The 14372-nt window shown below is 35.0% G+C and overlaps 1 protein-coding gene across 1 annotated transcript; it reads right to left on the minus strand.

Moving 5' to 3' along the window:
- Positions 1–6: 6 nt before the first annotated feature.
- LOC111398731 lies at positions 7–6441 on the minus strand. Its single transcript, XM_023025791.1, has 5 exons — positions 5788–6441; positions 3983–4852; positions 2262–2717; positions 1283–1472; positions 7–1201 (listed from the first exon to the last, which is right to left on the minus strand). The coding sequence occupies exons 1-5, from the start codon at positions 6370–6372 to the stop codon at positions 273–275; spliced, it is 3030 nt and encodes a 1009-aa protein (XP_022881559.1). The 5' UTR covers positions 6373–6441; the 3' UTR covers positions 7–272.
- Positions 6442–14372: the final 7931 nt, after the last annotated feature.

Below are 14372 nucleotides of genomic sequence, written 5' to 3' on the forward strand. Positions count from 1 at the left end.
ACAAATAATAATACGACATATCCCATCATTCCTTTGCAAGCAAGCCTTCCTTCAGATGTTCCACAAATTGCCGTACTAGCAAATGCAAGAGATGGAATCAACATACCAAAACCTTCACAAAATTTACTGTACAAAAATGGCACTGCCTATGGTTCTCCAAGTAGGTTAAGCTCAGGCTAAAGGTTGCAGCTAATACCAACCGGACGATGAGAAGGTTCACTCTCGTCTGGAAGTGAATCCCCTCTCATCATTTGGCATCACATCTCGAGTTTTTACAGCTTCTTTGGCAGGTTATAAGCCTTCTTAAGAAACTTTGAAGCAGCTTCGTCGTGCCTATAACACAGAACTCGCAACAGTGTGTTTGGTTCAGTCGGATTCCACCGCCCAGAGGTTGGGGGTAACGGGAGTCGAGATTTTGCAGAAGAGCCATATGTTTCCAAAGTCAAGCGTCTGAATCGCTCAATGAGGCTCTCTGTATCTGTACGAAAGAGTGGAAGAACGTCTCTTGCTGTGGACGAGAAATTATCAATCACATCAGCAGGCAACCCATCGCCGTTTGCCCAGAATAGATCCTTGAGGGACTTGAAGTCGTCCTCTATAATCTGCGAGTCTTGGCGAGAAAATGCACGCAAGGGCCCTCCAGCAAGCAAAACGAACAAGAAACCATCAAAGGAGGCTCTCATTATGTCAGCAATGATACGTGTACGAACTCTTTCATGAATGGTATCAGAGATAACTGTAAGATTCCGCTCGAGGTCCTGGAGGAAAGGTTCAATTCTAGAAGAAGAAAGCTCGCCAACATACAAACTATCCCATAGAGCATGACTAAGATCATGGAAGACAATTTTATAGGCAACCGCCTCGCAGAGTTGTTGGATAGCTTCGACACAAGCAGCTGGTGTAAGCTCAAACTTTTTTCCTAAACCATTCGAAAAGTCTTCTACTTGGGCAGATTCAGAATTCCGTAATAGAGTTATTATTCGTTTCTCAACAACCTCCAACTCCATCCGTATTTTGTGCAAAGTATTTATCCGCACACATGCCTGTGGTACCCCAAAAGAGCTATCTCCATTCATTGTAGCAACCTGAGGATTCCTTCTGTGGGAATTCACTGCTTTTTCTTTCTTCTTCCATTGAAATTTTGTCCCCACGGTACACCTTGTTAATGCTGGCATGGTGGGAATATAAGTGTTCCTTGATCCTGTTCGACAAAAATTAGTTGATTCATCACAAGGAATCCTAAGAAATTTAAAATTAAAATATGTCAGCTCAGGAGTATTACCACAGCCAGACTTTGCCTTAGTTACATAAAATTGAAGACATTTATCCAGACCGGTCATCAAGTCAGGGAGTAATGCTGGATGAAGTGGTATTGGCAGCTGAAAGTATGCATCCAAAGTTTCGTCAACTAGTCGTAAAACCTCGATAGCTGAAGGTGCACATCCTTCTTGATCAGCTTGTGGGCTCCAAACCTATAAATTGGAGAAAGAATATGATAATTTGAAATTCATAGTGAAGTTAATAAGAATGAAGATACCATTTTATAGTAATCTCGACAACATGCAACACACATGCAAAATTATGATAAGCATCAATATCAAAAAACTAAAAGCTAGATAAGGAGCAGACAAGAGTAGATAATTAAATCTGTGATTTCATTTAATCAATTAAACCTGATGAGCTCAATTAACGCATCTAGACTTTCCATAAAAGAATAACTGGAACCAAGACACAAACTACGCCAGCAGATACAAAGAAAAAAAATAATTAAAAAAAATAAAATAAAATAAATTTACTCCATATTTTATTACTATGTTTCTTCCAATCAGTAATCACGCTGTTCCGATAACAAACCGCAACTGGAAAGATGGCCTACACTTCAGGAAATCTTCAACCAGAAGTATGAATTAGAATATTGTTGCCTTGAACAAAATCTCTCAAGTCCAGATAAAGGAAAAGGAGAATATGGAAATTGTTCTATAATAAGTACGACTTACGAGTCATAATTCTTACCTAAACGAAGTCATTGAAAGAATACCCTGGCAAGTATTAGAAATTTTTTAATTTCCACACAATCTTTTAGCTCTGAGTGTGACTTAGAGATCTACTACCGTATAATTTCCTAAAGAGTAAAAACAATAAAAGTCATATAAGGTTTTATAAGATTTCAAATACATGAATGCAAGGTCTGCTAGAGATAAAATTCTGGTATACAGGATTTTGTTCGGTTCAATAAGGAATCAAACATGCTGAAAATATACCTCTTGTTGAAGAGTTCTTTCAACCCATTCCTTCAGCCTGTCTATTCTCGTCTTTATCCAAACTTTAACCATGTTGGCTATTGCACCTTCAGCTTCATAAGGAGGCATCTCACGAATGATGGCCTTCCCACCATCATCACTATCCACTGAATCTTCAACAGCAATATTGACAAGATCTTTTTCCAATTTGTCAGCAGCTCTCAGTATTTGTACAGCATCTGGTGTCAGCTCTGTTATACCTGCAATAAATTGCTTCAGCTCATTCCCATAGCAAGCATGTAGTGTGGCAACAGCAACACCTGCTGCAAAAGGGTGCCATCTCTTCAAGATAGGACTGAATATATCATTTTCTTTCATTGCAAGATCCCCAACATCCTTTGCAAGGATAGCAAGGACAGGAAGGGAATTCAGCTGATTCCTTGATGATCTTCTGCTTGAATCTGCTTTCTCCATTCTCTGCAAGTCCAAAATTTAAACAAATTTTCATACATTACCCAACTATAGTTTAACTATTATTCCTTATTATGGCAGCATGGTTACATTGACCAAGAAATGAGAGCAATGTTTCTAATTTGAGAGTTTTCAACTTCAAAGAAGATCTAGTGGCGATGAAACCAACTATATGCATGTTTACAAACCTTTACTTCATAACATACATGGCTTACAATTTTAGCTTCTGTTTGGTGGGAATTAAAATTAGATTTTTAGTAAATTTTGATAGAAGTTAATGAAATGTATGGTCGAAAAGTTGTGGGATCTATAAAAAAATGTGGTTAAAATGAATTGCTAACTTTGACTTAGATCAAAATCTAAATTTTAAACGAGGGCTTAATTAAATCTCTACAAATACATTCACATCTTCAACATGGAAGGATGGATTTTGAATGAAATGACTTGTTTTCTAAAATTGCCATAGAAGTTAAGAAAGCCCAGTGATGTGCATCTGTTTGCCAAATAGTATTACCATATCTATAAGCAAAGATATAATTGTAATGTTCTTGCACATGAATTTCTTAATACCGGTCCATTCATAGGTCTACAAGTTTAGATTAATAATGCCTTTAAGATCAATGTCATATAGTTTGCAAACAGACGGCCAACATTTTGCACCATTTCTCCATCATAAGTTCCCAAATTTTCTCTTGAAACTTATCTTGCACTCTCCAGTGCCAAAAAAGTGATGTGCATCTGTTTGCCAAATAGTATTACCATATCTATAAGCAAAGATATAATTGTAATGTTCTTGCACATGAATTTCTTAATACCGGTCCATTCATAGGTCTACAAGTTTAGATTAATAATGCCTTTAAGATCAATGTCATATAGTTTGCAAACAGACGGCCAACATTTTGCACCATTTCTCCATCATAAGTTCCCAAATTTTCTCTTGAAACTTATCTTGCACTCTCCAGTGCCAAAAGTTATGTACCCATATGCATCATTACAATCACTTAGCCCCTGTTTGAGACCCATTCTTTCCACAAAAATACATTTTAAACAATGTTTTGACATCATTTCAACCACACATTATTCAATAAAATAATATTACACGCAAATTCAATACTTTTCCTTATCTTTTAACCACACATTTTCCATCAATACACTATTCCAAAATTCATTTTTTCCCCAAAATGGGGCTCAAACAAGGGCTTAGTCTCAACTTCATTGAAGTTCACATTTTAAATTGTTCGATGAGAATTCAAAGACCGAGAGGAACTTGCCTGAGCAAATGCAGTGCGGAGTGAAGACCTGATGTAAGTTTCAATCCTGCTGCGTACCACATCAGTTTCATTTTTTCTTCTTCGACGATACTCATTCGATATATCTTCAACTAAGATTTTGGCAGCTGATACCCCAATAGAAACAATGCTTTGCATGGAATCAATTTTTCCACTATCAAAAGTTTCATGATATGCCAGGAGCCTTTTCTCAGCCCAACCCAAAATGGCAGTCAATGTTGAGCTCAAGATCTTAGAGTAAACAGGATCCTTCGTCACCTTTGCATCTTTTGCAACTTCAGCAAGCTGATTGTCAGCAGCATCTAGCAGATCGTTTTCAACCTGCCCAGTAGCAACATATCGGTTGAACAGAACCCATGTAAAGCAAAGATTGTGTAGCATTTGATTCAGTCCTAGGATCCCCCAAGTTTTCTTAATGAGTTCCATAAGCTCATCAACTTCATCTATAATGGAAGTTTCATCATTAATATCAAAGCAAGCTTCTAGAAGCATTTCATAGAGCCGGAGATTCAATGGGATACCATCTGCCCAATGGCAGGACTCCAACAGAGATCCATCAGATGATCTGCTAGCAAGTGCCATTACTGTAGTGCGAAGGACTTGCATTGATTCGTTGTTCCTCCCAGTTTCCAATGGCCTCTCTAATGCTGATTGAATAATTTGGCGAAGTCGTTGACCAACAGTATTGACCTTATCTAGTGGCATGTGTGGATGTAAAAGGAGTCCAGCCTCGAGCATTTTAAGGTTTCTCTTCTGCCATGCTTGATATTCTTCTTGATCAGTAAAATCTGAAGATTTGAATTGTTGTAATAGCTCTAGTGGAAGAACCATGGACTCTATTCTTCTCCCAACCTATATCAAGAATATATGGGGAAAAAGAAATTCTGTTATCAATGTCTCTATAAAGTATAAAATAATATCAAGCATTAACCATAATCACATTCAAATGTAAAGAAATCTTTGAACTCACAAACATTTACCATAAAATACTGTTAAAAAATTTAGCTCTATTCATAGAAGTTTCAGTTTTAAACTTCAATTCAGGATATGTCAGAACTTTGGCAGGAACTTGAGAGCATCAAAGAAATTAATGCATCATTCTATTTCTAACAAGACATCAGTAACAATCCAATTCGACAAAGTCAACAAAACAGAAGAGTAGAAATTGATATATTTGTTAGTCGGTTGTTGACAAAAAATTAGTTATCTCATGGCATAATGCCGCCGTAAACAAACATAGAAAAACTTAAAAAGCAAATCTAAAAATGGCTGCTGCATCAAACAAAATCACACCTTGCAAAATTCAACAAGTACCTCACCTTCAAGAATATTACAGCACTGGAAAATCTCACAAATTTTTCAAAACAAAACGTTGCCAGCATTTTAGAATTTACTGAAATAAATTTGCATAACAAATTCTAAATCAAAATCAACACAGTTCCAGGAAAAGATTCAGTCTTTAGCGAAATAAATCCCATATTCCACCATAAAAATTACAATTCTACCCCACAACTATACTAAAAAGAAAAGATCTGTAAATTCCTGTTTAATCAGATTAAGACATTTAGATCCAGATCGTGTCTTTCCTATTATTTTCAGGAATAAAATTAAAATAGAATTCGTATTTTTACAAAAGTAAAGGAGAAAAAATAACAATTAAGCGCCGCCAACTCTTAAACCCCAGATCGAACCATCAAAATCCAGAATTCAACAGTAGTTATTAAAAAAATTTAAAAAAAATCACATAAATTCGGGAAACGTGTGAAATTAAGTAAGAGGTAGTCGACCTGCCCAGCAGAAATCCTCAATAAACCTCTTCGAATCCTCGAATCCATGGCGTCAGAAACCCGCATCTGGACTCTCATTAGCTCCCCTATAGTCACTGGCTTCTTAGTTTTCCCTCCCGAACCGGAACTTTGCGGACTGCCGCCATCAGATCCCCGCTTCGAGCTGGATCTCAGCCCCAACGCCTTTTTCATCTTCGATGCCGCTGTCGATGTCAATGACCTCTGCAATGACGAAGACGAATTATTCGAATTATTACCATTACTCAACGAGGAATTACCATCGCCGCAACTAAAACTGTTATTGTTGCTCAAACTGTTGGAAGTGTAGGTGAGGGGTTTGGAAGAGGATGAGCGGGTGGATGCGAGGAAGATCTCATAAGCGGAAGCGCGTAGGTCGGTAGCGGAGAGAGTAACGTCCCCGAAGGGGCAAGGGAGTGCATCTGGGAAAGAAGTTATGGGTGCAGCGAAGCTGGAGGTGGCGGAGGACGGTGACACGTTGGCGGCCGTGGCGGTGGTGGCGGAAGAAAATGAATTTCTTTTAGAATGGCCGAGTCCGAGTGACCGGTCTCGAAAGATCGACGCCATCTCCAGTCGGTGTCTGTAGAGAGAGAAAGACAGAGAGAGAGAGTAAAGAAGATGAGTGAGAGAGAAAGAGAGTGTGTGTCTTGCAGAGATTTTATGTCAATTCAGAAGACGTTTTCCTCTCCTGGGGAATGTAAAATCAATATTGCAACTTGGTCCCTGATCTTTAGAGTCAAGTAAATTGATCCATAAAATTTTGTTGTGCTTCCATTCCTAAAGAAAAAGTTATAAATAAATAAAAATGACGCCAATAAATAATAGTATTTTATTGATTCATAAGAATATATAGTTACAAAAATAAAAATATAATCTTTTTGTCACCAATCAAGTCGTCGATGACACAAACTTTCAATATTATAACACAAATGAAAAATTTACTCTGATAATTAAAATAACTAATTCCGTCTCATTGTTTACTGAACATTATAAAAACATTCATCAACACAAATTTTTGAAAAAGTTTTACTTTCACTAAGTTATATGTGTTAGGTAAACCCTAGCGATGCAATATTGGTTTGAACGGTTTTTCGCCATCGAGAATCGATTTCGCAATTATAATCAAAAGAAATCTTTAACTTGCTTTTTGATTTCTGTTAAACGTTGGGTATCAACTTGCTAATCAAGTAATAAGATAGGGATTAATTGATGTATAATTTTCTCTTCAAATTAATTTATAATTTTTTTTATTCAATCTTAATTATTTAAAAATAATCAAATTGTTAAGGGGTCCAATTCAGCACCAGCACCTAACATAGAATTAGAAGGATTATATATTGAGCCATCATTTTCGCTATTATTACATACAATAATGGGGAAAAATGTAATAATTGGAATTCATATGACTCAGTTTTGCTTAATATTAGGGAAGCAAAAGAAAATTAAAACCTTAATTTCAATTAATTATTTTAAATTTTGTTATAGTATTTGTTAAACTTTTGATTGAATTTAGTAATATGTAGATTAAAATCCTGTTTGCTAGCAATTTTTTACCTCAAAAAATCAAAAAATTTATTGTTATTTCACTATTTCAGCCGTCATTTTTTATTTCTTCACTTACAGGTGAAATCCACTTTTCTCTCTAATAGTCAAAAAATCAATTCTTATAATCACTACCGAATATGCCCTAAATGTATAAGATTCATAATTAGCAGGAGGAGAAGATAAAATATTTCTATCTTCCTTTTCATTTATTTTCGCGATCTAATAGCTAGAGTTTCTAGATAGGTGGGACGTAGTCATTGAATATTTTGTGCCTAATGTTAGATTGCACCAAACAATATTAAAAGAAGTTAAATTTTGTTTTTTGATTCTCATGTACTATGTACGAAACATATTAGCGGAATTTATTCTGTTAAGTTAATGTGTATTTATACATGCACGTAAATATTTCAACATATTGATTCGATTATGCCACATTGATTGTGAAAGATCTTTCAATCAAATATGGCAATGAATCGGTCAGAATAATAATAACTATTTATATAATTTAAATTCATTGAAAATCTATCTTGTATGATAGAAATAGATATTTTGTTAATAATCTATAAGTACACATGGATGCAAGATTATATTAATTCCTCTAAAGTAACCCATGTGTACAAGAAAAATGGAGGGTTTCTTGTTACTTCAATCTTATTTATCAAAATAAAAAAATTGCACGGCACCATAGGATTAGGATAGATGCCGTGACAATTAAGCTTCCGTCCGGATATACAATTTATAAATAGTTTATAAATTTAGTCGTAGTTTAATATTAATTTTAATCATACATTTATAACTGTTACTCGTTATTGTTCATATATTTTTTTGAATAATTTATAAATTTGACAAACCTAAGCTAAAGTTCAAATTATTTTAGTCCATAATAATAGTATCTCATAAATTTATTGTGAATGGTACACAATATTCAATTGCGGTGATTTAACACATATGACAAAATTATTAGATATTTTAATACTGTTGGATTCATTATTATGCGCTTGTTTGGTAAGGATTTTGTTAATTGATTTTTTGACTTTTAGAAATAAAGTGAGTTTTACCTGTGAGAGAAGAATTCAAAAATGACGACTGGAACAGTGAAATAATAGTAAAAAATTGATATTAATTGAATTAAAATTTCTACCAAGCATGTTCATAAATCATCTTATTATTACAACGAGATGTTGCTTCATAAGACAAATCGAGGTCTCACCGCCACAGAACCTTCACATCGTAGTGAATATCGATCGTACTAGTCTTCAAGCTTGTTGGGTACGATTAGCTATTTTTCTTGCAGCAAAATGACGATTTTTAATTATTGCATAAGTTTTTTTTTTTTTTTAATAAAATAAAAGTAGAACTTTTGAAAGCTGTATCTAGGTCATATATCCATGTGCCTCAATTGGCTTGAGGTCATATACCGTGTTATGCATGTGTTATATATGTTCATATCTATCCCATGTTTCAACCTTCACAAATTCCTCTTTTGTGGTCAAGATTCACGACTACCTTAAAATGGGAATTTCCCAGAATTTTCAGCACCGATTATCAAACTAGATTATCGTGTTTAGTTAAAATCTTGATTATGTATTCGATATTCCATATAGTATTGTCTGATTATGTCATTGTTTAACTAAATGAGAATCTTGAGTTATAGTAATCGAAATCAATTCGTTCTTTTTACTTTTTTATGTTTGGTCCCGCATGACTTTCTTCAATTTCTTTTTGTTGGTTTGAAAGTTATTTTGTCAAGAAGGAAAGAAATGAACATTACGTTGCATAAGACACTTGCATGTATATCAAAATAGGATATAAGTAGGATGAAAGCTGGAAAAGACGGGGAATTAGTTGGATTTTGGCTGTTAATCTTTAATCTGCATTAAATAGATTTTGTATGTTTGGGTTGTCTTCATGTGAGAGAGAGAAGCCGCGTATAAACAAACAATGATGTCAGTGGCAGAAAATCTTGGCATGTTCCTTTGTGCTTTGGACAACTCTTGACAACTTTAAATACTAGGAGCAAAATCACGCTACTCAAACAGGACAATTTGACTGATGACAGACAATATTTAAGTCCCGTTTGGTACACATTAATATAAAAATGAGAATGAAAAATATAATCGTTACGGGCTCTACACAAAAAATAAAAAGTCAAATATGGTGGTTTGATGTAATGGATAACGATCATATTTTTCTTTTTAATGGGCAAATAATGGGAATCAAACGAGGGCTTAATATTATTAATTGAAAGATGAAATTTAAAAAAAAAGAAGATAAATCACAATTTCTCACGTTAACTTTGTCATCAATTCTTGTCAAATTGCCCTATTTGAGTAGCTTAATTCCTTGGAATAATGCTACTCAAACAGGATTACAAACAGACACTAAGTTGTTAGCACTTATGTGGGTAACTTTCTTTTTTTATTAAAAAAAAAAAAAAATTGTCCAATAATGTTGCACCATATGTCCCCCTATTTTTTTATCTTGTCATTGAACATGTTTGTGTAGCATGATTGAAATACTTGGGTCATTATTGGTTTAGAATTATATTATGATAAATAAATAATTTTTTACATAAATAAATGTAGGGTAAATTTCACTATGCTTCCCAACATTTTCGTTTTGTAGTAACATCGTCTCCATACAATTTTTCTTCTCCCTACCGTCCAACTTTTTCGTTAATTTGCTCATATTGTCCTTCTTGACAATTTCCATCCTACTTTTCCTTATCACATAAAAAAGATGCTACCCTTTAGTTATGAAAAATAGAAAATAAAATAAGAACAAACAAGAAAAACAAAAAATAATAAAATAACTAAAAAAAGGGAAAAGGGAAAAACAACGAGGCTTCTTCTCCACCTCACTGCACATAACCCCCACCAAAACCTTCACCACTTACTGCCACCCCTCCCCGCAATTACACTGCTCCCAGCTAACCACAAACTAGAAGAAAGAAAATACTTGCTTTGAAGCAAAGACTGTGATCTTATACTTAGGATGTAGGCTGAACCCCAAACAACATATCCCACGGCATCAAACATCTTTTGTTACACATCTATCTATGTGGAAGTACATGTAATTGTTAGCTAGGGAAATTTCACCCAATGACCTATTCTTAGAGGTAATGGGCCTCATTACCTGGTCACCTTTCATCTTTCAGAACACAATCAAACAAATTGTCCACGTTATAGTAATTTGTATTGACTTGTCACCTTTCCTCTTTGAGGTGATAAGCATGATATAACCTTTATCCACTTTAGAAAGTCTTCCAAACTCCAAGATGGTTAGGGTTGGGAATCGTGTCATTTTGTACAAGCTTTAATCTCGTATGTTGAGCTTAGTGTAGTTTGATTGAAGTGACATTTTTGCAAGGTTGTTGGGAGTCAAATTCCCTCAATCCGATCTTGGGCAATGTATGAGTGGTCACAAACTTATGATAGTTGAAATGTGATGTTATGGTGTTTGACTTGTGAGCCGTTGGGATAAGGTCGCATGTCAAATATTTGGAAGACTTTACTTTCATTTTTTTTGACTATAAATAGTCATACTTGGTCTCTTTTGAAGGTAACTTAAAATTACTAGGTCGTAAACTCAACTATCACATTTCTCCTTCTTCTGTGACTGTCCATACCCAAATCACCCATATTAGATTGATTGTCGAAGTACATGGAATCATGGCCTATCCTCTTTTTCTTAAAGGGGACTCCGTTGTGTGTCTCTATGTATATGTTCAAGTGTGCAGGTAACATACATGTGAATGAAAGAGGAGTGAAGATCTAATAACGCACTAGGTCCCAACCAGATTCGGAGATCAACAAATTGACACCATTTGTAGAAACCAAATTTATAACTACGTTGAAAAATGTGAGCAAAAAGTTTATTAAAAACCCTTAAATTTCACCTTGAAAAACCTCTATTTTTGAAAATGAATGAGAGAAAATGAAGATGTTAACCTCATAAGCGTTACTTGAGAACATAGACAAATCTAGCATCGAAGTCCAGCTAGAGCGAAAATTGACCGTTGACCGTCAACAATCAACGATCGTAATAGTTCGATCGTTTATTCCTAAATGGGTGTGCACCTCCAGATGGGCGGGGGCCGGCCTCCCACTCTCTTATGCAACATTTATTAGCTTAGCTAGGTTGGGTGGATCGTGCAATAATTAAAATTTGATTAAATAATATTAAAATTTATTCAATATATATGTAAATGAACTAAAACGTAAAAATTATATACATATGAAAATATAATTCAATACAACCCAAAATACTAAAAAAATATACGATACAACCTTACTCTGTAACTGTAAGCTTAGACAATTGTATTTTACGGGGTCTCATATTTTGAAAACGTTGCAATATTGCCTCGTTCTTAAGTTTTTAAAAAATATCTTTCCCACGTAAACCATCAAATTGTCATTCAACCAGTCATCTCCCATTTTGTTGCACAAGTCACTCTTGGTTAGATTCATAGCAGAAAATACCCTTTCAACACTTGCAGTTGCCATAAGTAATATCAAAATCAAGGTGATCAGCCTATAAACCAGTGGAAAATAATAAGAATTTCTAGTTTCAACCAACTTTTGAGTTACATAAGATATGCTATTGAGGTTAAAAAAGTTTCATCCATTTTCACAAGTATAAGAAACTTGTCAAGTTGAGGTCTAAGTAAGAAAAGCTTTTCACTATTGAAGTCCAAAGGATAGAATAGAGCAAGACGTAGCAATTTAAGATTATCAAAATCTGCAAATGAAACTCTTGGACTTAAATGAGAAATGCAAGTAAAGATACAATAAAATTCGAAGAACCATTCTTTCCGAAAACATCTATTATCATTCCCCATCAATCTTCTTGGAAAGTCATATCTATATGGTTGACAAGGAGCCTTCTCCAAATATGTCATCCTAACATCATCTCTAATATTAAGATCATATGACTAGATAGGGAACGTACCCTAGATCAGATACAAGATCAACGACATTGAATTGAGCCTAGGACTTCTTTGTGTTATTCAATAATTCTTGTGCTCGACTTGAATTAGTGGCGGGACTAGATGCACAACCAGAACTAAAAGAATTGGGTATGAACTTTTGTTTCGGTTGAAAAAATCGTTCCATAATCTGAAAATGCCTCAGTTTATTTTTCAGTTAGAATTGATTAAAAAAAAGAAAGAACCAAGTACATACAGGTTGAATTGAGCGGTCAACATCTTCTTAATTTAATTTTTTCACTTATCCGAATTTCTTAAATGTAAATTCCCAAATCAATAATCATAACTCATAAAACTTAAATTACTTATCATAAATTACAATTCGGAAACATAATTTCGTAAATATAAATTCTCAAATCAATAATCATTCTTCATTAAAACATAAATTACTTATCATAAATTACAATTCGCAAACATAATTTTGTAAATATAAATTCTCAAAACAATAATTATAACTCATGAAACATAAACTACTTATTATATATCACAATTCGCAAACATAATTTCGCAAAAATAAATTCTTAAATCAATAATCATAACATAATTAACATTCATTACTCAACATAACAACATCAACAAGTCAAGTGGGAAGTAGCCAACAAAATAGAACGAAAACAAAACCAAAAGAGAGAGAAAAAGAGTCACTAGCTCGAGACTAGAAGGCAGAAAGCTAGAAACGGAATACGGCAGTTGGTAGCAGAAGCTGCAGAACACGTCGTTGGCTCCGGGCTCTGACAACTCCTCCTCATGTGGAGTAGTCAGTGCTGCCTCTTCTCCAATTTCGAATGGAATTATAGAATGGAGATGGAATCTATCTGTCTGGGGTCATGTGGATTGGAGAGTGGAGAAAGAAAGAAAAGGGTTTGGCTTCTGCAATTTGGGAATTGGGCGTTTGGATTCTTAGCTGCCTTTCACAATTTGAAAATGGTTTGATAAATTGGACAATTTGTTAATCTCATTTGAGAGTTGGGCTAAACAAAAGGAGGCCCAATAATTACTCACTTTAGGATTCAGCCCAAACATAAAAAGGCATATTCTCTTTCATCTTCGTCTTCCATCTCCAGACTTGGACCGAATCTGCAAGTCTGCAACAACCTGATTTCTACCCGACGGTTCTAAAGATTTCGGCGGAACTAGCACTCGTGGTGATGCGAACCCCGTAGCTACGTTGACTACGAAATTCACAACGAGATTGACGAACCCAAGAAAGTCAAATTAATCCAAAGTTTAGGATTAACCCAAAAGAAAGTCGAACCAAAAAACCCAACAAGAACGACGCTTGAAAGACCCCTTAATCACGCAATACAAGAATTAAATCTGATTGTTTGAACGCCACAAGTTAACACTTGATAAGTTCAAAATTGTTCAATGAAGAACGATGAAGAGAAGACAATACACCTCACTTTAATTCAATATCAATAATGTCAAAAGGTTTTTAACATTTGAATGGAAACTTCTATTTATACTAAACTTAAAAATCAGGTAAAAATCGTGCAAAAGTAGAGCATAATCTCCAAAATATGGAAAAGAATCAAAATCTAACAAAATATGGAAAATTGCCAAAATTGAAAAATTCGCCAAATTTTTGGCTTGTGCGGCCACATGGTGTATTTTCATGCGGTCGCATGGTTCAATAAAAAATTCCAATTTAAGTTTCGGTATGCCACTGTGCGGCCGCATGGTGTTTTTGCTGTGCGGTCGCACAGGCTTATTTTCAACCTCCGATTTCGTCGCTTGATAACAAATTGATCCAAGTTGATTCGACCTTCGACTCGAACATGAAAGTTGCTCCATTTTAAGTCTCGAACATGGTTCCATCAATGGTTTCTTGAACGAGCAATCCCATCGCTTGTTTCACTTGCTTTGCTCTTGATCGCGTCATTGGTCCGCCATCGACTATCAACGGGTCTCGTCTCGCACTTGCTTCGTCGGGCTCGACTCCTGGATCATATCATCCCCTCCCTCTTCAAAACGATTCGTCCTCGAATCTGAACTTGCATCAAACAGAGAGAGATCAGATACATTAAAAGTAGCC

The sequence above is a fragment of the Olea europaea genome, chromosome 8, assembly GCF_002742605.1.
Source record: "Olea europaea var. sylvestris chromosome 8, O_europaea_v1, whole genome shotgun sequence".
Taxonomy (NCBI): domain Eukaryota; kingdom Viridiplantae; phylum Streptophyta; class Magnoliopsida; order Lamiales; family Oleaceae; genus Olea; species Olea europaea.